Below are 23,206 nucleotides of genomic sequence, written 5' to 3'. Positions count from 1 at the left end.
AACCCATTAGAAAATAAAGTGCATCTGGAGTGGAAAAACTTCTGGAAAAAGGGGATTTTTTTTCCTCTTTTTTTTTCTTACAAAAAATATCCTTTAAAAAGAAAAAAAAAAAAAGAACGGGAGCAAGAGGGCAGAGCAATGTGGCTCTCAGCATAGGGTCTAGAGGGCTGTCCCACTGGGGAGAGGGATCTTAAATCCACTCTTCAGCAGGACGAGGCAGATGCACAGACCCAGCAGGCCAGCCAGAAGCACTCCCGCCACAGCCTTGAGGCAAGAAGTCCTGCTGCGGGTGAAGGTGCTGGGGCCCATGATGCTCAGCAGGGCTGTGCTGACAGTCAGGGTGTACAGGATGGAGACCCCAGTGTTGAGGGCCACGATCTTCCCAAACTTGGCGAAAGGAGCAATGATGCAGAAGAAGAGTGGGACGGTGGCGATCACTGTGGTGACAGCACTGGAGACGATGGCCACCCCCACGTGGCGCACGGCTTCAATCGTCCGCCACTGCCGGCACGCTCCGGGGTCCTGCCAGGAGGGACAGCAGTGTCAGAGCAGCATTTCAGGGTCTGAAGGGCACCTATAGGAGGGCTGGGGAGGGACTGTTTAGAAGGGCTTGGAGGGATAGGATGAGGGACGATGATTTGAAACTGGAGCAGGGCAGATTTAGGTTGGACATCAGGAGGAAGTTCTACACAATGACAATGGTGAAATACTGGAACAGGTGCCCAGGGATGTGGTTGAGGCCCATCCCTGGAGACATTCAAGATCAGACTTGATATGTCCCTGGGCAGCCTGCTTTAGTTGGAGGAGTCCCTGCTCACTACAGGGGGCACAAGATGACTTCTGAGGGTCCCTTCCAACCCAGTGCAATTTGTGAATCTGTATCACATCTGAGTGACATGGAGGGCACAGGCAGAACGGGTGCAAGGCTATCAGAAGAAGAGAGCTCACCTCTGCCTGGCACAGGGGCAGGTTTTCCCCTGCCAGCAGGTAGCCCTCCACTAAGTGCACGCAGTAATCGACAGAGGAGCCAACGAGGATGGAGAGGGAAATGGCTTCCACAGCTCCCATTTCCCAGCCAGACCAGTACATGATGGTCACCACCAAGCAGACCACCCCTGTGTGAAGAAGGCCAGGTTAAGCAAATTTAAAGGACTCTGTGACTACTGATACAAGTAATCACTGGGGAGTTTGGGATCACAGCCTTGCAGGCCTGCATGCCAGCTAGTCTGAACCTCTTACACAGCCCTCCTGCCCACAGAGGCAAATGCTTCCCTCACCTTCCCTTGGCATAGGGACCATTTACCCAGGCAATCAGCCCTGCTGGGGACAGTGCAGCACCCAGTTACACAGCAGGCAGACTGAGAGGCTGATGCTGAATGAATCCAATCACAGGCAAGTGTGCACGTGTGATGCTACAGGAACAAGGGCTCTTGGGTTTGCTCGCTGGAGTTACATGGCTGAGGTTTTTCTTGAAGGCAAGAGTGGTGTTTGTTTGTAAGTCATGTGTGGCAGACTAAGTGGTTTTATAATGACAGATTTGATTTTTAAAGCAAGAAGTTTAGCAGCACACTTAGACCACAATATCGTCAAATCGCCAGCCAGGGAAAGGGAATTATTTACAAATTTGCTTCCAATACCAACAAAACCACTAAAATATTCAGCTTTTAAAGTCTCCCACTGCTTGGAAACAGCAGCCATAGTGCAGATCCTTGGAAGCAGTGCAATTGTTATTCAGAGCACGTGGGACTTAATCACATTATTATACATAACAGGCAGGGATGGCATTTGTGCAGCTAAAACCCTTATTTAAACAAATAGAAGGGATTGTGTAGATAAAACACACTGGGAGTTAGACACACAAATCTACTTTCCCAATGAGGTTCCTGTGCATTTGTGAGTTTCTCCTGCTTACCTAGGTCCATCAGGACTGACTCCTGGAAAGCCAAAAGGATTTACACAGAGTAAGAGCACTTCAGTTCAAACCACCAGAGACTCAGCATTGCCACAACCCACTGATTTCAGACAAAGGAAGAGCTGAACACATAGCAATTGGTGTTTTTACCTAAAATGCTGAGCAGCACTGGCAGCAGGAGGAGGATGTGAGTGGTAAACACTGCCACTGCAGCCACACAAATAACCAGGGAGAGGACAAGACCATACAGGGCACTCTGCACTCCTGGAAGAAAAGACAGAGGTGATTCAGCTCCTGGAGAGCGACAGCTGGGATGAGAAAGGCAGTGTCCCTGATGGACACAAGGCATGCAGGGAGCTCACAACAGGGGAGATGGGAAGGGGAGAACGAAAGTGGAAAGCAGGGGATCAAGTTTTTGCCTCTCACATCAGCAGGGAAGGGTCTCTTCCCTCCATCTCCCTGGTTTTTGCCTAGGATTTTGATAGTCTATACTGCTTGGAGCAGAAATGGGCTTTAGGAGTTTGCACAGCCATGGCCAGGGACTGAAGATGTAACAAATCACAGCGTGCTGTGCAGATGTATCAGAGGTGTACCATATCTCTTCAGGGACACAAACATGGCAGTCACTTGCCTATGATCTCCATGAAGATCTGCTTCCAGTGCTCACAGGTCTGAAAACCATGTCGGAGAGCAGAGCCCTCTGGGAAGAGTTGGAGTTGCTGCTGCAGGAATGTCTCCCATTTCAGGTAGTCAGCATAGGTCTGGAAGGAAGATTTCCCCTTATAGGTTGTCTGTAAGAAGATGAACATGTTATTGTCATGTCCTGCTCTTTGGGGCAGGGTATGCTTGGCAAGGGAAGAGGTAGATCAAGCCAGCTGGAGTTGCAGCACCAGGCAGAACTGGCAGTGGCAGACAAATAAAGCTGACACCAGCTCTCTGCCTGAGCTCTCATGGTAAGAGCAAACTGGCATAAGCAGCCACTTCCAGCACCTCATGAACGCAGGCATCTGTGCTACAAGGTACAAACACTAAATTACGGCTGCAAATCAAAGGGACCACTGCAGAAAGAGCAGAGCTAAAATCCCAGACACTGTCACAAGGATAGGAGGCAATGCCCTGTGCTCACCGATTCAAATGCCATGGAGATCCACTGCACCTTGCCATCCTTCACCCCCACTGCCCCATGAGAGAGCTGTCCAGGCAGCAGGTTTGGCTCAGGAATGTTCTTGCACTCAGGGTGCAACATCTGCAGAAAGGAGGAGATGCTGTAACCTGGAGAGAAAGAAAGAGCGTGGGATGGAGGACAAGGAAAGGAAGCACATTGGAGCAAGGGTGAAAAAAACAAGAGAAAGCTGCAGGCCCCATTTGTCAGCAGCTGCTTCTCCCTGCAGCTCTGACTTGCCAAAGCCCTTGAGGTCTCAGCACCAGAGCCCTCAGCTGCTGCTGGCTTGAAAGGGCACTCTGTGCCATCTGCACTTGACAAACACCACCACTGCTGTCTGTCCCCAGCTGCCAGGAAGCAGTACAAACAGCAAGTGCTGAGGAGCTGTCTGCTTGGCCTGGCAGGGATTTTCTCCAGGCATGAGATTGGCCTTTGGCCTGAAGCCAACATACACTTCCTAGACAGCTCCACAACCCTGTGACCCCTGAAACTGGAGGAGACTGTCACTGGTTAGGCAGGCAAGGCCACAGGGGCCATGAGTAGCCTCACCACAACGAGATCAGGTGTGATGTGATGTTTGTTCAGGAGCTACCAAGAAGATATTAAGTTGTCTAAAAAGATTGTAAGTGTATCACAAACAATACTTGTGCTGCAAGTATTTCCAATACAGGAAAAAATGGATGCAATTCTATCTTCACTGGATTAAAACCTGAAGAACATGCTCTATGTCTTTGGAATTAAAGAGTATGTTTCTCTTTCTTCTCACAGAAAGAATGATGAGGGGCATCTTCTAGAAGGGAAAAGCTGCCGTGGGAGCAAAAGGAGGCAGCAAGAAGCCACCAGCCTTTCCCTTTTGCTGTTGAAGACCCCAGCTCAGACACTACTGCAAGCAGAGCTGCAGAACAGGAGTCTGATGTTCGTGTCCCACTCACTCTGTCTCATCCCCAAAATGGTTGGTACAACACACAGAAGTATGAGATGAATGGCCCATGGAGATGGGAGCTGTGACTTAAGCCAGGTGGAAACAGGCAGAGCTGTGCTGCAGCCAGGCCTGGAGAGCTGACTGCTGAGAAACACCTCTCCTCCCTGCACTGCCTGCATTTACCACCAGCTGCTGCCTCCTTTCCTTTCCCTGCTTCATCAAGCTGGGAGCTGGAAGTTTAAAAGCTCTCAGCAGCCACACTTCTCAGACTGGAGAGTGAGAACCAGTCACCACCCAGGGACCCAGGATCTCCCCAAGGACTCTGTGGTTGGTGTTGGTCCTACTTACCAGAGGGCAGGCACTGAGCCCCTCCTGACTTCACCAGCTCGGTGTTGCTGGCGATGGCTTTGCAGAGGCGGCACAGGTTGCCAATCTCTTTGAAGAGGTCGAAGCTGTCATCATAGATAACGCTGCCCTTTCACAAGGAGACACAACAACAAGAGCACCACACGTGAGGCACACACCCAGCCACTGGCACAAGAAGGTAAAAGCTGAGTCCTCTCTGATACATGGCATGGGACTAGTTTATACAGACCACACGTTATATGGTGGAAAACCCCACCTGACGCCTTTGCCTTGCCAGATAACCCAGGAAGAACTTATATGCTGCCCCCACCCCCTCAAAAGAAAAGAAAAAGGAAAGCTCAGGCAGTATGACAGAAGCCACCACACCATGCCCAAAACCATCAGCATCTCACAAGGAGCAGCAGTGCCCAGCATGAAACTCCAGCTTTCTGCCCACCTCACTGCCTGCATTTTGCAGTGCCTCTTCCAGAGAACACAGGCAAAGGCTGATTCTGCAGATCAGAAGGCAGGAAGAAGAGCAGAAAGCTGAAGTGCATCTGCCAAGTGACAAGAGCTAAGTAGAATTTTTCAGGGGAAAGGCTGTGGATGTGTCAAGATATCAGATCTGGAAGATAAGCTGTTGCTAGAAAAGTCACACTTAGTAATCTTTCCTCAGAGTAATTGATTTGTATTTTTCATGTTAATATTGCATAACAAGATAAACAGTTGTGGAAAAATATCAGTTCCCTGGATCTTGAATTTGTAGTAGGATTTTCATACTGAGCTCAAGATGTGTGCTTCTAAAATCTTCAGGAAAGCCAGATTTAGACTCAAAATTAAAAGGTTAGATGTTGCACTCAGAAAGGGATTTTCTGAGAAGTGTGAAGTGATTTAAGTAAGGGCTTCCTGATCTCCTTTATTTGTGAATTTGCTAAAACAGAAATGTTCTTTGGGCTCATCGCAGTGCTACCATCTCTGCTATTCCATCTGTTTATATTGCTGGAGCATGCTGCCTGGGCTGTGGGGATTAACTAAATACCATCCAGGGAGCCTGTCCTTCACTCATCAGCCCTCAGCATGCTTGCCCAGCATGCTAGGTGTGTACCATGTCTCCAAGGACGTGGTTGTCCAGGTGTCTTGTGCGGTTGATGCCTCTGATGCCAAACACCACGAACACCATGGCTCCTGTGTCTACCAGGGGCCGCACCGCTGGCTTCCCGCAGCCTGTGTTCATGCAGGGGTTAAATCCAGAAGTGGCTGACAGCTTTGCTTTGGGTGCTGCTGCCAAACAGAGAACAAAAGTTGGTTAGATCAGGTGGCGTGAAAAGGTCTGGCGCTCTGGAATGAACATGGCTGGACGGGTCCTTGTCAGCTTACCTTTCTCACTGGGAACATAAAGGATGCCTTTGGTGGGTCCATCTGGGCTAGAGCTGAGAAGACAGCCAGGAGGTGCCACACACACTCGGCCATGGTAAGGGGGCTTATGTGACTGGGCAAAATATAGTTTCCTGTGTGGCAAAGAGAATTTGTTATAGGGGACCAGAGGTGGTAAAGAGGTGTCCAAATTATTACATGGAAACAGATGTTCTCAAAGACAGAAGGAAAGATGGACAACTCCAGACCTGGATCCCTACCCACTGCATATTCTGTGCTGCCTGTGCAACCCAAGAGTTCAGGTGGGTAAGATCGTGACCAGCAATATCTTTCTGCCACCCAGTGAAGCCCCCAGTCATAGTCCTGCACTTACCAAGACTTTGGCACACTAATAATGGGCCTGCAAAATAACTTTGCAATAATGGGGCATACCCACAGCAAAGCAAGTCCTGGGGCCATGGGTGTCACCAACTGAGGGCAGGACTGGCCCTGGACATTGGACACCTCGTATCAGCCCCTCAGCTGTGCTGGTTTTGCTGCCTGGCTCTAGGGCGCTTTGGAAGGTTACCGTGTTCGCTGCTGCTCCTTGGCGGCCACGTAGAAACTGAAGTCGAACTTCCAGCCTCTCTTGGTGTCACAGGACAAGGTGGTCATCATCCACTTCCTGGGGCTCGTCTGCTTAAGCAGCCCTACTGTGGACACACAAGCTGTCAGCTTCCTGGTGAAGTTACCGAAAGGCACTCTATACACCTAAGCAACGGATTAATGAAAACAGACACTTAACTCCACGGGGTCGCAGCCCGTTGCACATCAGCATCACACACTCCCCTCTTCCCTGAGCACTGGCACAGCCACACAGAATGAGCACTGCAGGCACAAACCTAGCCAGCCCTCAGCCTGTCTCCTTCCCAGGGTTGGCCAGTGTGTGATGGGGCCCCTCACCACCACCACCCCATCCTTTGTGGTCTAGGCTCAATGGTGGCTGCTCTGTCTAGGGTGAGGGACATCTGAAAGTGAGTCCTCCTGGGGTGGTGTGTGCCCAGTGTGGCCTGTGCTCAAGGAGCATTGCCTGCTCACCCTGTGTCTGGATGGAGGGAAAGAGGTGGTAGGAATTCAGCTCATAACAGTTTCTACTAGAATCAGCTCAGCTGAAGATGTCAGGCCTCATCTGATCTCCACAGACACCCACACTTCTGCTTCCACTGCTGGCACTGTGTTGTGGCACTGTGAGGCTTAGCAATGCCAGACACAATGCCCTCAGCGTCAGCTACCTGACTGCAATGCCCTGCAACTTTCATCCTGAGCTACCTGGGACCCCATGGAGAGACAGGAGGAGGCTCTTGTGCTCACCTGTTGAGTGTTGCACTCTTGATAGAGGGGGGTCCAACATCTCTGGACTGACTCACCTGGAATGAAGGCACCTCCCCATCTCCTGGTGACACCATCTGCCAGGGAGCAGGGACACTGGCATTGAGTGAGAATCTGTAGATAGCTGGTCTTCCCTTGCTTCTGGACTTGGAGATATACACAGTCCCCTGGAGATCTGAAGAAAACAGAAAGCATCAGGGCTAATGGTACTTCTCAATCAACAAATCCCTCAGACATGGGCAGCAGCAAAGGAGGGTTCTCGTCTGCTTCTCCTCTGGGCAGCAGGCACAGCCTCTGCCTTGCAGCACATCCTTCAAAGGTTTCACAAAAACATCCTCAGCTGCAGTAATTCTTGATGGTTTCTTGATTCATGTCACCTCAGGGCCTGGCCCAAAAACTCTTTTATCCTAAAAAATCTTCTTCAAAGCAGGCTGAATTTACTCTACACACAGCTGCCAGCAAGGTGGTGACTCAGGACTGGGATGCAAAACCTATGTGACTCAGGCCAGAGGGATTTGTCACTATACTGTACTGCCACCTGGGTTATGGGACAATGTCCTGGAGACTAGCAGGGCAAGGGGGCTCTAATGACACCCCTTACACCTAGCACCTGGCTAGGGCTCAGGAAGCAGGGGCCGGGGAGGATTGTTCCCCATAAGCTATTGAGAGATCAGATGATTTACTTTTTATTTGAGTGGATCCTTGGATCCTGAGACTAGATGTGGTCAAAACTATCATGCCTCACTTACCTTGCTGCCCTGCATCATTTGTGCTCCCTTTGCTTCCCCAAGGTGACCCTGAGCCCCTCTTCTTTTTTTCCAAGGAGGTTCTAATGTTGTTCTGCAAACTGTGGGGCTTTTCCTGAAACAAACCTGTCCCACAAGGTTAGTCAGGGAGGAAAGAGTGGACAGCATGCCAAGAGACCCACCAGCCCTGTGCACACCATGGCCTCTTCTGTTGAGGACCAACCCCTAAAGCAGGGAACAAAGAGTTGCAGACTCCCAGCTGGTCACTGGACTGTGGCCAGCACTTAAGAGTAGAAAAAGTTTGTTTCCAGGGACTAAAAGGAATTGCTCCAGCAGAATCATTCAGGCAGTTCCTGGCCAAAGCAGGAAATACTTTTCAAAACACTCCTTTCTTACAGACAGCTCAAGCATCCCACTCCCAATGTGTGCCTCCCTTCAGGGGGGTTTGTCCAACGTCCAGTGAGGTATCTGGACAGATATCTGGCCCTACCTCGCATTTCAGCTCCTCCAGCCCAGGGCTTAGGCCAGTCTGAACCCACCATGCTCTGGGGAGCAGCACTCTAACCTGAGCAGGTGATGCAGGAGATGCCTTCAGCACTCAGGTTGTATTTCAGGTCCAGCAGCACCTGGATGTTGGTGTCTGGCCGGAACAGGACTGGGGCACGGCTAGCTGGGTGGAGGCGACTAGCGAAGAATATGGACAGGAGCAAAACAAGGAGAAAGAGCCCTGCAAGGAGAAGCTCAGGTAAGTGTATGGGACCCTTGCACTTAGGACACACTCAGATAGCAGGGGTGTGGCAAAGAGATGGTATTTTCAACAGGAAAAAGGATCAGCCCCTAAACAGGCTGGCAGCCCCAGGGAAGGCCCGTCAGGACTTGCCATCTCAGCTCTGAGTGAGAAGAGAGGGACGGAAAAAGGTCAGAGTTCTTTGAGCACTTCCCTTAGGGACTGACTGTTCCGGGGACACCTTCCACCAAGTTCAAAGTCATCTACTTGTCTCAGTCTCTTGTCACTAGTAATCAAGGCTGGGGGCCTGATTGAGATGCTGTCAAGCCCTCTGAAGTCCACGCAGATGGAACACCCCCCTCTTCCTTACCCACAATCACCCATCTCCTCTTCACTGCAGACCACAGCACCCAGCATTCCAGCAGCTCCTGCAGGTGAGTTATCAAGTGACCCCGGCTGCTCTTCTCTGTGGGAAGCTGCAGATTTTCTGGCATCACAGATACCAAGGGGACATCCCCTATTTCCAGAGAGGCTAGAAAGACAGAAATGAAAGGCTGCTTCAGTGCTCAGTGCCATGAGTGTCTCTCATTGCCTTCCGCTCTCCTTTACAAAATCTACTGCAAGGTGCTGTGCAACTCTTTCTAAAGAGACAGAGTAAGACCCAGGCAGAGGCAGGGATTTCCCAGGATGTCACAGGAAGCATCTTTGTCAAGTCACTTTCATGTGATAACTACACTTCTAAATAGCTCAGTTCAAAGCTTATGCCTCAGGCTCTTCCTTCTCTGCCAGATCCCACTAACACTGTCCATAAGGTCACAGGGACACTGCATGCTTCTTGAGCCAACCTGTCCCTCTAAGTATCGTTTACAGCTAATTACACAGAGCAGACCTCCAGCCTGGCTCCTCTCTAATCTCTCCACTCCAGCTCAAGGATGCCTAGGGATCTGCTCTCTTCTCTACAGGTGAGAAAGGGGCACTTTCTGTCATGGGGTCAAAGTGTGCCTGCCATGCTGACCCAACTGGAAAAAGCTGCTTTGCTTCTTCACAAGATCCCTGATGTCCTGGGGCCCCTGTCAAAAAGCATCCTGCTGTTCACTCTGCACAGGGGAAGGGAAGGAGTTATTTCCATCCATTACCATTGCACTAAGGAGACAGCTCTTGCAGCACAGGGCCACCTCTCAAAGGCAGCTCAGAGCCTGCCCTGCAGGAAGAGGGTCTGCACACTGCTGTGGGATCAATGGGCCATTGATCCATTGCATCCAGTTCCTGTTTGCTGCTGGGCCTGAAAGCTTTCCACTGCCCAGAACAGTTCCACTGGGTGGAGGCAGGGGAGGGAGAGTGGTTGAAAAGGAAGAGATCCCAGCAAGTTTTAAGAGCTTATATGGTCTCAGAAAAGTCACTGCCCTCTTCTTGCCACAACAAAGGAGATTCTCTGAGGAGGTGATGCTGGAGAACAACAATTCTCTTGTGTGCCTCCCAAATGCATTGCTCTGAATGGCAGAGAAGAGGGAAAAACTCTACTCAAAGGTGAGGTGTCCTGCTGCTATGGATGTGCTATTTCATGGCTACATTCATGTCACTATCAGTGACTCCAGCCAGAAAGTACAATCCTCATTAGAGAAAGCAGCACCCACTCAAAAGCTCAAAGCAACTTACAACCATTAGTGAGTGCAGACTCCTACAACCTCCTGTGACAGCACCACGTCCAGCTTAAAAGTGAAAAAAGGGAAACAGGCATGGACCAGTGGCAGGAAGAACTGTAAGATGACCACGGAAGTTGGCACTACACAGCAGGCACATACCAGGCTCATCCTCCACACTGAGCAGTGGGATGTCATCATCTAGATACGGAAGAGTCTCTCTGCCTGCTCTGGAGGTGGTCTCTGAGGCAATGAAGAGATCTTCAGCCAGGTGCAAGGCACTCTTTTTGGTGCACTTCTGGCTACAGCTGGGTTGCAGCAGGGAAGGAGAAAAAGGCATGAGTTTTAAGCCACATATGCAGCAAAGTTACCAGTGGGTTCCTTCAGTGACAAGAGCAGCAACAGTCTGCTCCAATTAGTTGGAAAGGCAACAGGCTCTGCCATGAACTATTTCCACTAAGTGTTGAAGAGGTCAGGGGCTGAGCTGCTCTGGCAGCAGGCTGGGCTAGAGACAGTGCAGGGCTGAGCCATTGAACACAGGGCACTGACTGACAGCACTTTCATCAGTTCACCTCCCTGCTAATGAATTAAATCAGGCCAGGTCACCTGCACTGCTAAAGAGCAGGGGAAGGGGAAGTGTGCTGACTTCCAGATACAAATCTCCATGCCTTGCTGCTGCTCACGGGCAGGAGCAATGCTGATCTGTCTGCATCACAGGGCTTGTACCTCCACACCCTGAGGATTCAGCTGTGCAGTAAGTGCTCTGAGGACACAAATGCCTCCAGTACTCCATAGGATTCAGGGAAGAGGCATGACTGGCATTGCAGAGTCTGGCTCCTGGGAGGCACCTGTGCATACACTGGGACCCTTCCATTTTGCTCCTATCTGGTATGGCAGAAGGTAAATTTCCCTTCTGCTAGAGACTAACAAGGAACGGCAAAGTCAAGGTGTCTGAGGGTTATGAATATAACTGAGAGCACAGGGCAGGGATTTGCACACTGCCTTGGCAGTGAGCTCCACAACAACTTTTCACCCACACAAGGAAGCTCCAGGGCTCACCTGGTTTGGCAAGAGCTCTCTACTGGGGACACATAAAGGGTCCATATTCCAAGAGCAGCTGGCATGGTGAAGAGCACAGCTACCCAGCAGCAGGACACAATGAGTGACATGAAGAGTCCAAAGTCATGTACAGCTGGGATCTACATGAAGAGAGAGAACACAGAGCTGGGATCACTTAGGGCAGGAGACTGCGAGACACCAGTCTAGATAGAGCTATCTGGAGGAGCTTGAGAATAGCACATGCTGACCTCAGCCATGGTAGTCAGCAAACCTAGCAAAGAGCTGAGCTGGAGCCTGACAACCACTGGATCCTGTTTCATCAGTGGCACAAGAAATATTGTCTCGGATGCTGATACAGGGAGAGTGTCCACTGCCTTAGCACATGCAAGGGACAGCTCTCTTAGAGCAAGCAAGTCCAGCACACCTCTGTGCTGGAGGAGAGGCCGGAAACACGGTGCTGGGAGCCCTCTGGCAGAAAGAGAAAGCCCCAAATCCCAAAGCTGCAGCATACCTGGGAGAAGATGTTGGCAGCATAGGCTGCAGCTGTGGTGAGGGAGGTGAAGAAGGTGGCCTTCCCTGCTGTCTGGATGGTGTGGATCATGCGCAGCCGCAGGTCCTTCAGGTGGGTGGTTTGGCGGTAGGTGTTGATGAAAACAAAGACATCATCGACCCCTGGGAAAAGAGGGAGGAGACTTTGACACTTTGCTCATAGCAGGGACACATGCTAAAATCTAATTTCCCTTCAACATTTGCTCTGCAAATAATTTCACTTCACAGGTAATGGAGGGAAAGGGTTTGACAATTCAGTCTGCACTTGCCACCATCACCTTTCCCTCTCCTGCAGGCAGGAGCTATGGAAGGCAGCACAGGTAGCTTTGAGGAAGGATGTGCTTACCAATCCCCACAATGACAAAGGCAGCCACACCGTTGAGTATTCCCAGGTACTGGATCCCAAACACGACGTGGTACAGGAACAGAGCCACCAGGCAGCTTAGGCCAATACTGGCGATGCCAAAGAACGACAGGAACACTAGAGGATGAAAGGAATATGGAGCAGATAGTCCTGCTGGGAGAACAGACACCTCACACCTGCCCTGTTGGGATACTGGTTCCCTGGAGTGTGTTGGTGACAGAGAATAGCTCAGGGCTGTAAGAGTACAGTTTGCAGACTCCTTCCCATGAGGCCCATCCATGAAATTACATCAGCTTTACCAGCACTTGTAAAATGGGAATTTGCATCTTATTCTTGTTCTCTGTGAGCCTTCTCCTAACCCTGCCTAGAAATCTTTGCTCTGGAGAATCAGACTTGCATGACCTTCTGCATGCTGCTGTGGCACAAAGCCAGGCTGGTGTCAGAGCACCAGAGCCTCTCCTGGGGCTTGCACAGACACAGCCACAGCACGTTTGGATGTGGGTAAGAGCAGGGCATCTGTGACTACAGCCTACCTGAGCAGGAGGTAAGGATGTAGACCAAGACAGCTATGCAGCTACTGCTGATGAAGGCCAGCAACATGTCGTTGTTGAAAGTCCTCCTCACTTCATAGTCAAATAAATCCGTCCCTCCATACAGCACCTGGACTTTGCTGGGGTTGGAAGATATGAGGAAAGGAAAAGGAGTAGGCAGTTGAGTGTAGAGACAGCAGAACCAGGGGATTCGAAGGACAGTGTGTCCCCCAGAGCCAAAGGGGGTCACTGCTGCCATAAACTTGGCAGTTCTCTGAGGAAATAGTTCAATGGTGAGAGCGGGTTGAACAAGGCTGCTGCTGGAGGTGAAGTTCACACAGAAGGGAGAAAAAGAAAAGAGCACATCCAATATTTTTTTAAATGCTTCCAGTGCATGGTGGGTCTTTGGCACTAACAGACAGCTCCTGAAACCCTCAAACCAATCCCATCTGTAATCCTAATCATTGCTTATTATATTGAACACAAAGGTAATAACCAGCGGATGTGGGCAGAGTGGGAGCTTATCAGAAACCAGATGATTTACCAGCTTCTGCTTCTGGAAGCAGACTCTGAGAGGAAGTAATCCCAGATAATATAACCAGGAGTACAATAACTGCACCACAGGAGGCTATTAGAAACCTGAGCTTCAGAATCAAGCCTTGGCCCCAATTCCCCCTCAGCACACCCTAACTGCAGTGTGCTCTGCCAGCCCAGTGCTGAGCACACTCTGTGGCTGCCTGCTTGCAGGGGTGGCAGGGGCAGGCTGCACTTCACTCTGCTTTTGAAGACCGATGTCCCTTTGTTCTGGGAGCTATTGGGGTTCAGAGCAGTGGAGCAAGTACACTGACACTGGAACCCACTTCCTTCCCTCAGCTGGCTGGAAACTGAGCTATTCTTCTAGTTCTATTTGACCATCTCCCTCTCAAACCATTGAGATTCTATTCAACCAAAGTCATACAGACCTGGTAGTGAAAAAAGGCAGCATTTTCTGAAACTTCTCCTGCCCTAAAACTCCCCTCCTCATGTCCCTATATAAAGGGTAAACACTTCTGGAAGGAATTACCCTAGCACGATTAGAAGCAGACTTGGATCCACAGACTGATGTCTTGAGTACAGCCCATTTCACCCCCTGCATCTGACCAGCTGGGGCCAAACTCAGACCAGGAAAGCAAAGCAGGAGTGATTTTGGAGTCAGGGGAATTGGACTTGTGAGACGGAAATGAACAGACAGGAAAGGCAGGCACCGGATACAATCTTTGGCTTGCTTTCTTTGTCTCTATTGATGTCTCTGGCATGTTGCTGCAGTAGGAAGTGGCATTAAAGGGAAGCATATGAGTGGTTTTCTGCCATATGCTCCCCACCCTCATTCAGAGCACTGTGCCTGAGCCCATCTTCTGAGCCTTCCAGGTGAGAATGGATGCTCCAGGGCTATCAAACCAGAGCTGGCACCCTGAAGCTTTTACACCCTGAAGGGCCTATTCCATCCACTCCTTGAGGGGAGCAGAAGCCTTTCCTGCTCTCACCCACTGCCAGCAAGGCACCTGCTCTGTCTGCACAGACTCTCACCTTGTGGACTGCTTGGCCAGCATGGCCACGTAGGTGATGACAAAGTTCTGGAACTTGTGGCGCTGCTCTTCCCAGCGATCTTCCACTGAGTAGTAGTTGGGCAGCGGTGCCCCAAAGAGGATTTCACTCCGCAGCAGAGAGCTCTTCTTGTTCTCAGCAGACAGGCCCTCATCCACATACCAGTAGAATTCGGGATGGGTCATGGCCAGCTCCAGGGACCCTTTGGGAGAAAGCAGCACCACTTTTGTTAGATCCTGCTTAGCTGACTTGGCAAGGCACAGGGTCTACTCTGACCAAGGGAAATCAGGAGTGATCCTGCCTTTCATCAGAGTGACACTGACTGCTGCTGCCTTGCAGAGAGCAAGGAGGGCTGGGGAAAGCTGAATGACAAAGGTTCGCATTCCACTTCTGCTTTGTGAGTTTGCTTGTGATGTTGCCTACAGGCAGTTCCCCATGAGGGATGTGATCTCAACCACAGCTGCCTCGAGCAGCAGTGCACACAACATTCCCATCAATATTGCTGGATGCACTTAGTGCTCCTACAGCAGGCCAGTATCTGCTCCATCACAATGGGAAGCACAAGAGCCAAACAAAAAACCCATGGCAGGTGAGGAGTCCTGGCTCTGCTGTGACCTGGTACTTCTGCCACCTGATGGTGTAAGGGATGCAGAGTAAGTGCTGAGTAAAAGGCACTATGCCTACCCCTAAAATGCAAGTTCCCTTGAGTTCACACAAGACACAGAAACTGTTCTCTTTCCTTTTTTAACAGCAGAACTACCACACTGGAGCAGACGGAGTTAATCCTCTGCCTGCTCCCTGTATGGCTCCTGTACAGCTACCGTCTGCAGCCGGTGCTTGGGAGACAGATGGAGGCTTCATCCCACAGCCACATCACACCCACAGACTCCTCATGATTCACCCGTTTCTCACCATCCAGAGCCTCTGCTGTACTAGACAGGCACAGTACAGGGTACAGAGCTGGGAGGAGGTGGCAGGGCCTTCCTCCTCCTCTCCTTATAGAGTCTTTACAGCTGGTGACTCACAAGCTGCCTTTCAAGCTCCAGAGCAGCCCACAGACCTCTGTCATATACTCTATGGTGAAGGGAAGCTCATCCCTATTGTCTATTCAAGATCTAACATGCCTCTAGTGAACTACAGTCATTTGCAGGGGACAAGGGTCAATAGAAGGCATCTGTACAACGCTGTACCACCCTGCATTTGTCCCTCTTGCTCGCCTGCTGGGGTCTGTGACTGAGGTTGCAGGGCCTTTGCTAGAAGAGTTCAAAAGGGGCCCTAGCACAGAACAGACAATTCCTCAAGGCACAACATGGCAGCATCTTCCTCTCTGCACATGGCTGCACACCAGTAAGTAACTGCCTGAACTTGCAGGAGATGCAGGCCTTAAAACATGCCAGCCCCCACCCAGGGCCCCCAGCTCACCTTGGATGTCAGCAAGGTCTTGTCCCATGCCATCATAGTATATCTTCCCTCCTCTTTCAGTGGGAAAGAAGTAGGTCATGAGGGAGCTGGGAGGAGAGCAGTAGGAGTAGGAGCCCAGGGGCAGGTCCTTCAAGACCTCATGGGGCTTCCAGCAGAACTCACGGAAGTGAGGGTGGTCCATGATCTTGCGCTCGACCTCGTGGATGGTAACCAGGCGCTCGGTGGTGAAGATGTTGTTCTCAGAGTCCCCTCGAGCCAGAAAGATGAGCTCGATGCGCCAGTGGGCATGGGTCTGTGTGTTGGCACTGATGTAAGTGCTGGAGTAGTCCCAGTGGGGGGCACCCCTCCCAGTCCGGGCAGTCCTGTTTCCTGGGTTCAGCTGGGCCTGGGAGCTCATCCTGCTCTCTGGGGTGCTGCGCTTGACTCGGGCACTGACCCCAAGATGGGAAGCATTGAGATGGAGTTGCTGGAGCTGCTCAAAGATGAGCCTCTGCAGGGTTTCAGAAGTGAAGTCAGCCAGATCCCGGCGGTTCCTCCCCCATGACCCAAACTGGGACTTGAGGGCCAAGGCAAGAGCATCAAAGCGCTGAGAGGACTCGTGGTTACGGATCTCAAAAGCATTGTAGGAGATGTCGATGTCCAGGGCTGGGTAGTGGAGGAACATGACAATAGCAAGCACAGCAGGGATGGCACAGCCCAGGAAGAGGATGAAGCTGGCGCAGTAGGGGTTGGTAAATACCCAGCCAACAACATTCCAGAAGCCAGACACAGGCAGTGTAATATGCAGGGGCCTGACTCTGCAGGGGCTTTTCCCACACAGGAGAGCACCCTCTCGCCTCTTCTGGGAGCTGAAGGCTACATCCTCATCCTCCTCATCTAGCCAGACGTCCTGTAACAATGGGTCATCCTCTGTGTCCATGTCCAGCACCTGCACAAAGGGACAGAGAAAGCAGTCAGCAAGGCCCAGCACGTGGTGTCACCAGGCACAACCAGGAATCCACAGCAGCTGCCAAAGGGTCCCTGCAGCAGTAGTGGTGAGGACAGCACACTCCAGCCCTGTCAGCCTTGCACCCCCAGCAGCAAAGCAAGACCCCACAGATCTGCTGCAGCCACTGAAAGTACAGGTTCACGATGGGTATCCCACACCCTGTGGCAGTGAAACCAGAAAGGGGAGAAGTTCAAACTACGGTCCCAGAGCTCAGTGCTCTGACAGAAGAGGGCTCTGCAGGGTTCCAGGAACACCATGCATGGAGATGGCAGGAGATTCACAGGATGCTGCTCAGAGTGCAGCAGCAGGAACATTTAATTAGCTAACCTGCTTCTCATGCCCAGGAACAGTTCATGGTACCAGATGAAAAATGCAAGGGACCCTGCCTTCCTCTCCTCACAACTGACAATAGATTTCCCCTCTCAGCTATATGCAGTCTCATTAATCTTTCCCACCAAGTGTGCCTGTTGCACACAGACCCAGAAACACAAGCATCTGGATGCACACACACCAATCCTCACAGAGAAGTCAATGAGACCCTGCTCTAGTCCCTCAAGTTCCCTGCTCCAGTTCCCTCTTCACCACCAGCATGGGCAGAGAAGGGGCTGAACAGCCCCGTTTTCCTTCTCCTCCTGTGGGATATGGTTTATAGAGCGGGTTTTCCTAGTTCCTATGGAACAATTAGGAAGCAAAGGCAGTTACTGCCCTCATGGAATGAGAACGAGGAAACTCTCCCTGTTCAGCTCACACAGGGGTAGGAAATAAGGGAGACCCCGGGAGCCACCAGCACCCACAGGTTCTCAGACTCTCCCATGTGTCCCTCCTGGGTGCTGTGTGGTAGCCTTCCAAGACAGGAAGCCACAAGTGGTGGTCCCCGAAAGCAAAGCCCAGACCCTGGAAGAGTCACTGCTTTTCCCAGCAGCAAAGCCGAGCAGCCCCAGCTCACTGAGTGGACGAAGCTTCAGACTCTTACTTGTCCCTGACAGTTCCAAGCCATTTACATACTGGCCAGAAGCAATTTATGAGCTCTGCTCCTAACCAGTGTTTCTATCTCAACAGGGCTTAGATCAGCAGGAAGATGAATTGCCAGCACTCCTTAACTCTAGGTCCTCAGAAAGCCTAGTTGCTGCCCGAACTGGGACCAAGAGGAAGAGCAATGGGGCAGAAATGTTCCCTGGCAGAAGAGCGATGTGCCAAGGAGCAAGGGCCATAACAATGTCTCCAGCTCTGGTCAGCCTGGGTGATGCCTGTGGCTCTGCTCACAGGGACTTCAAGGGAGCTACCGCAGCTCCCATGGGTTTAACTCTGGGCTCAACAGCATCTGTGCTGGCAGGCTGGGCAGAGTGCTCCCAGCATTGCAGAGCCTGTGGGCAACAGGGAACCTCCAAGCTCCATCCTCCTTGCTCCTGCACACACCAAGGAAAGCGGGGATGTGGATGTTTGGTGCCAAAACATCCCACCCTTCCTGCCAGTGTGAGAACAGGGCCCTTCCCAACCATCACTGTGGTTGGGCTCCTGCAGTTGGCTCAGCCAGGCTGCAGAGAGCTGAGCAGGAGGGCATGTGTAAGCCTCTGCTGAATCCACCTCCTGCTCTGCAATCTCGCAGTGCCAAACCAGATGGGGACCACTGATGGCAGATGGCCACAGTCCCTCTTTTGCCAAACCTCTGATCCTCAGGAACAGGGTGAAGAGAGGGAGGCTCTCAACACTCGGCTGTGTTTCCCTCTTCATATGTAGGGCTGTTAGCAAGAAGAAAGGAAGGCAGGGGTCTTTTCAAGTCTTGAAAGGTTAGGAGAAATCTAGCTCAGTTCAGATTCCATTAAAATTCTTTAATATTCAGGATGCAGAATCCTAAACAACCAGGGAGCACCTGAAAGTTTCCCTGAACAGCCAAGCATCACTTCTTGAGCCTTTAGCACTGGGGCAAAGCCAAGAGCATACAAACAACACTGCAGGTCTGCAGGTGCTCCTCTGTCTCAGCTTCATGGCCATGCATACCCCTGTGCTCTTCTGTTGCTGCTTAGAGAGCTTTACTTCGTCATGCTAGGGAGGACGCTTTCCCAGGTCCTTCAATCTGCATACAAATCCTTCCCCAGCTGCTCCTTACTGCAGTCCTGCCTTCTCTGCCACACTCTGCATGCCCAAACTCTCCCCGCAGAGCAGCCAGAATCCCAGGGCAGTGACATTCTATGTGTCCACACCAGGTCCCCCAAACCCAGCACAGTGCCAGCCCCAGCTCCCCCTATGCTACTCATGTCTGTAGGTAGGCATCCCCAGTACATGCCAGCCCTGGGCCAGTTTAACTCCCAGCCATCACCTTCCTGCCTCCAAGACCTTCAGCTCACATTAGCCCTGCAGACTGGTGCTGCATCACTGTAGGTGCAAGCCTCAGTGATCTCATCTGTGCACTTTGTGTGTACACACAGTCACCTCCACTCCAGCTGCCCTATCTCCCATTGGCCTGGGCTCTCCTTCAACAGGATGGAGCTACTGTAAGACCTGCTGAAGCATACCTATTTTCTCTTTAGAAAGAGAGGTAAAGAGCCATAATAATTTCCCATTTATTGAGCTACTGAGAAGGAGGGAAAAGATTCTAATCCTGAAACAGAAGAGCCTGCACGTGATAAGAAAGGGAAATGAGACTGAGATAGTAATAAGTCAGCAAAGGAAGAATGATATCTTCTTTTTTAACCAAGAGCTAAATCCTTAACTCAAGGAAGGGATCAGGCATCTCCCTCTGGCTCTCCATCCACTCTCACAGTGACTGCAAAATCCAACTTGCAGCAGATGGGCACCCACAATGTATTCAGGCCAAGGCATTCTGCTCTCTAACCTAGGACTGGTCCAAATTCTGCTGCTGGTACACACCCCACCACAGCAAATCCTGGAAAAGCCCCAAGATTATCTGGATTCACGTGGAAAGTGAGTCAAGGAAGGATCAAGATTTGGTCCACAAAGAAGCAAGGGCAGGGAGGGAGGCGGTGCTGTCCCCAATAGTGACAGCCTCCCTCTGCATGTGGGGTAAGCACGTGCCTGCATCCTGCCCTAGTTGCACCACGGCTCTGAACTCCCTTCAAAGGAGAGTTTACCACATGATTCGGCTGCAAAGCCAGACACAGCTCACTTAGCATTGTCCCTGGGACTCGTCTGGCTTTACTGCCGTCCTCAGATCCTGCCTGGGTCAGGATGAAAGCTTATCCAACCCCAAACCACAGCAAACTGAGTCGGCGGGGGAGATAAACCCTGAAATCAGCCAGAAGGGAATGAAATGCATTTTTTCTGCTTGAATTCTACTTGGGCACTGGCCTGTTTTCCCTCTACCACTTCCAGTACTACCCAGGGACTCCCAGCACTGAAGCATGGCCCACTTACTTTTTCAATTTCAGGATATGCACAGTGGACCTCATCTTCCAGCCCTCAAAGCTCTGCCTCACTTCTGCTCCAGGATGGAAGGAACAGAGGATAAGAGATGTCCTAGGAGCCTCATATACATTTCTTTAGAGAAGAGGCACTGACTGATCCAGCCCATTGGGATAAGCATTAAGAGTTCTTGAGCTTCCCTCTGCCCCTTCCAAAGTAAACAGGATTCCTCCCTGGTTTCAAAAGCAGTCAGGACTCTACAGAGTGGCAGAACCTCCTGTAAAGAAGGTTCCTGGCTCAGATTTAGTGTGCTGCTGCAGGCATAGCTTTCATCAAGTCATGGAAAGGCAAAGAAAACTGGGTAAAGTAGTTAGTAAACAAATACTTTAACTGGAAAATGGTATTTGCATCCCTGTTCAGCAATTAACTGGGCATCCTCCCTGTCCTGCTGCACCTTACCAATGTGATCCAAGTAATGAGTGAAGCACTTCATGCATTGCAGGGCTATGGAGCACAGGGTCAGAACAAGTAGGACCCCTGTGAGCCTGACACACAGCAGAAAAGAAGAGACAAAGCCAAACCTGGGAGACCTTATGATCATCAAGAATTTTGCCTTTGCCTGCAGCAGGTGGGATCCAGCTCAGATCCCAGCAACCTTGCAGGGATTGTCACTCACTTGCACCCCAGCCAGGAAAAACATCCATGCAGTTCCCAGGTGACAAAAGTTCTTTTTCAGTGAAATCTAGGATAGAGGAAAGTCATTGACAAGTTGGGGAGAGGCAGTGACAGATGAGGAAGCTAATTACGCTCGACCTGACTAATTAATGCTGACTTTCAGATTAAAAAATCATCACTAGTGTTCCATTTCAATTACCCAGTTGTTCCTCCTTATAGAAAAAAGAAAGCCTTGTGCATCAGCAAGCTAGAAGGAGAAAAGGAAAGAAAGCACAAGGCTAGAAGGGGAGGGAAAGACAATTTCTGTAAAATGGGAGATTCCTATCGACAAAATAATTAAACTTCACATTTTTTTCTTCCATGGGCAAAGCTTTCAGAGCAGAGTTAGCAGTGTCGTGGTCCTATCTGTATTCCTGAAAATTCTTGGAGTGTCTACCAAACGCAGCTTTAGGCCCCTTTGCTAGCTATACAAAATTCCTCTAAGGAGAGAAATGGCTTTTGTACTTGCAAAATGATTCTGCTTCTGCAAAAAGCCTCCTCAGTAACAATGCACAGTTTATAGCAGGGGTGGACATGGTGCCTCCCAGGCCCTGTTATGTTGCAGAATGCTCTGCACAGCTCTGGCTGCATAAAACAACTGGAGGGCATCATTAATGGATACCCACTGCAAAGCAGGGCTCCACAGGGGCACTGAGACTCAGGACCCAGAGCTTGGCTCTGCACTTGAATCACTGAGACTAGTCTAGAAGGAACAAGCAGGAAGGGCTTTCTCAGCTGTCCCTTTATCAACAGAGCTGTAACCCTGTTCATGGAGGAGGCTGCTTGTTGCCCTTTGCTGGTGCAGACCAGCTCTCATCAGTGGGAAACAAGAAACAGTAAGGAGGAACTAAACAAAATTTCTGGGCCCTTAATTGGAAGTTTGACTTGCAGAGGTGTTACACTCCTGGAAAAACATGCACAGGACACCTCAGACTGAGCACCTGAGCCTGAATCTCCTGAAATACTTCCAAAAGCATGGCCTTAATGCAGCTACTGAGCAGAACCAGTGCCTGAGGACAGAAGCCAGAACCTGTTTCAGTGGAATACAAACCCAGAGATGCACAGGCTGCTTAAAGGCACTGGTTTAAACTGCTGGTTGGACTGGCTCCACCATTGTAAATCAATAATGACTACTCTTCCAATTGCACAGCACAATGAAGCAACAAGGCTTTAAACTGTTGGGGTTTCTTGGGTTTTTTTTCTGGGCCCTTTGCATTTCCCTTCCCACTTGCTTTAAATCCTTTGGTGAGACCCCAGACACTCTGCCAGTCAGGATAACATCAAAATGCTCCAGCAGCACATTGCTGATGGAACTGCAGTGCAATACTCTAAATATATTTGGTGGGAAAAAAGTTCAACAAAAAGATTAAAAAATATGTGTATGTATATACACATAAAGCTCTGTCATCTGCAGTTCCCCTTGCCCACAAGAGGCAAGACAACAGCTAGGGCCGTCTACAGGATGAAGGGTTCTCTGATCTCCCAAGCTTTAGGAAATCAAGTAAATGCATGCTTTCCTCTTTCACTGCTGACTCTCCTCCCCTTCCTTCCCCTTATAGGCACTTTTACACTCTGCCCAAGATAAGAGCAGCTGGAAATGGAAGGAATCAGCCAGACTCAATGATCTGAAAGCTCCTTCCTAAGCTAAAATGATTCTATGATCTATTGACCTGCTTTCAGAATGGACAGAGGCTGGTGGGGGCTCTCCTCCCTGCACCTCCCTGCTGTTCCACGTGTCTGACAAGCACTGATTAGATCACCTCATAATTATATGCCAAAAACAGTGTGGAAAGATTAGCTGCAAACTCAAGCACTCACCAGTCAGGAAATGCCAAATTCAGGGCTGGCACAGCATTCTTAATTTGCCCCTCTTCTGTAAATGCTTTGCGGTGCAGTTTTTCTTCCAAGCCGTGTCCAAAGGCAGGGACTTTGGCCTCCACCGGTGCATGCAACGGATGATGCTTCCCAACCCAGCAGCTATTTGCTACCTTGTTCTCTCCTCATTGTTCAGCCCCTGGTCTCATGCCTCATTTCCTGCACGCTGCTCAAGCCTGGCTCAGAGGCAGAATTATTAATTTCCTCATGAGCTTTTCAACACTGCCTGTCACGACAGAGTCTCGGGGCTGAACAAACAGGACTGAACTGAATCTTCTCCAGTATCTCTGAGAAGGAGGGGGTGGTGTAGTCCCCATCTGACAGATGTGTGAGCTCAGAAAGGAAAACCAGACACCTATCCTGGGTGCCTAGTTTGGCACACAACACAGCTCATTTCTTAGAGTGCAGGGAACAGCACAGATGGGGGCTGTGTGCAACAAATCGCAAGCAGGGCTTTGGTCTGCGAGCTGTAACATGAAACGTAACCATCCTTGTGCAACCTGACCTCTCTGCTGCCAAGAGACATCCGCCCTCCACACCCAGAGACAATTTCACACCATCTATG

General features: G+C 50.6%; 1 protein-coding gene across 1 annotated transcript; it reads right to left on the bottom strand.

Moving 5' to 3' along the window:
- Positions 1–159: 159 nt before the first annotated feature.
- Positions 160–16,623, bottom strand: DISP3 (dispatched RND transporter family member 3). The gene is made up of 20 exons (XM_054395014.1): positions 15,705–16,623; positions 14,265–14,484; positions 12,702–12,838; positions 12,151–12,285; positions 11,767–11,927; positions 11,256–11,395; positions 10,359–10,504; positions 8,927–9,088; positions 8,395–8,556; positions 7,833–7,955; positions 7,122–7,258; positions 6,284–6,465; positions 5,719–5,849; positions 5,447–5,619; positions 4,345–4,471; positions 3,039–3,184; positions 2,544–2,703; positions 2,063–2,176; positions 949–1,115; positions 160–522 (listed from the first exon to the last, which is right to left on the bottom strand). The coding sequence occupies exons 1-20, from the start codon at positions 16,621–16,623 to the stop codon at positions 160–162; spliced, it is 4,005 nt and encodes a 1,334-aa protein (XP_054250989.1).
- Between the last annotated feature and the right edge of the window lie 6,583 nt (positions 16,624–23,206).

Source organism: Indicator indicator, chromosome 32 (assembly GCF_027791375.1).
Source record: "Indicator indicator isolate 239-I01 chromosome 32, UM_Iind_1.1, whole genome shotgun sequence".
In the NCBI taxonomy this organism is placed as follows: domain Eukaryota; kingdom Metazoa; phylum Chordata; class Aves; order Piciformes; family Indicatoridae; genus Indicator; species Indicator indicator.
This window is presented reverse-complemented; position numbering and strand designations above follow the sequence as displayed.

Coding starts and splice junctions, on each gene's coding strand:
- DISP3 (XM_054395014.1), bottom strand. CDS start 16,623: ATGGACACAGAGGATGACCCATTGTTACAGGACGTCTGGCTAGATGAG. Junction 12,286..12,701: donor CATCCTTACCTCCTGCTCAG/GTAGGCTGTAGT, acceptor TTCATCCTCTAG/TGTTCCTGTCGTTCTTTGGC. Junction 8,557..8,926: donor GAGGAGATGGGTGATTGTGG/GTAAGGAAGAGG, acceptor TTCTCCTTGCAG/GGCTCTTTCTCCTTGTTTTG.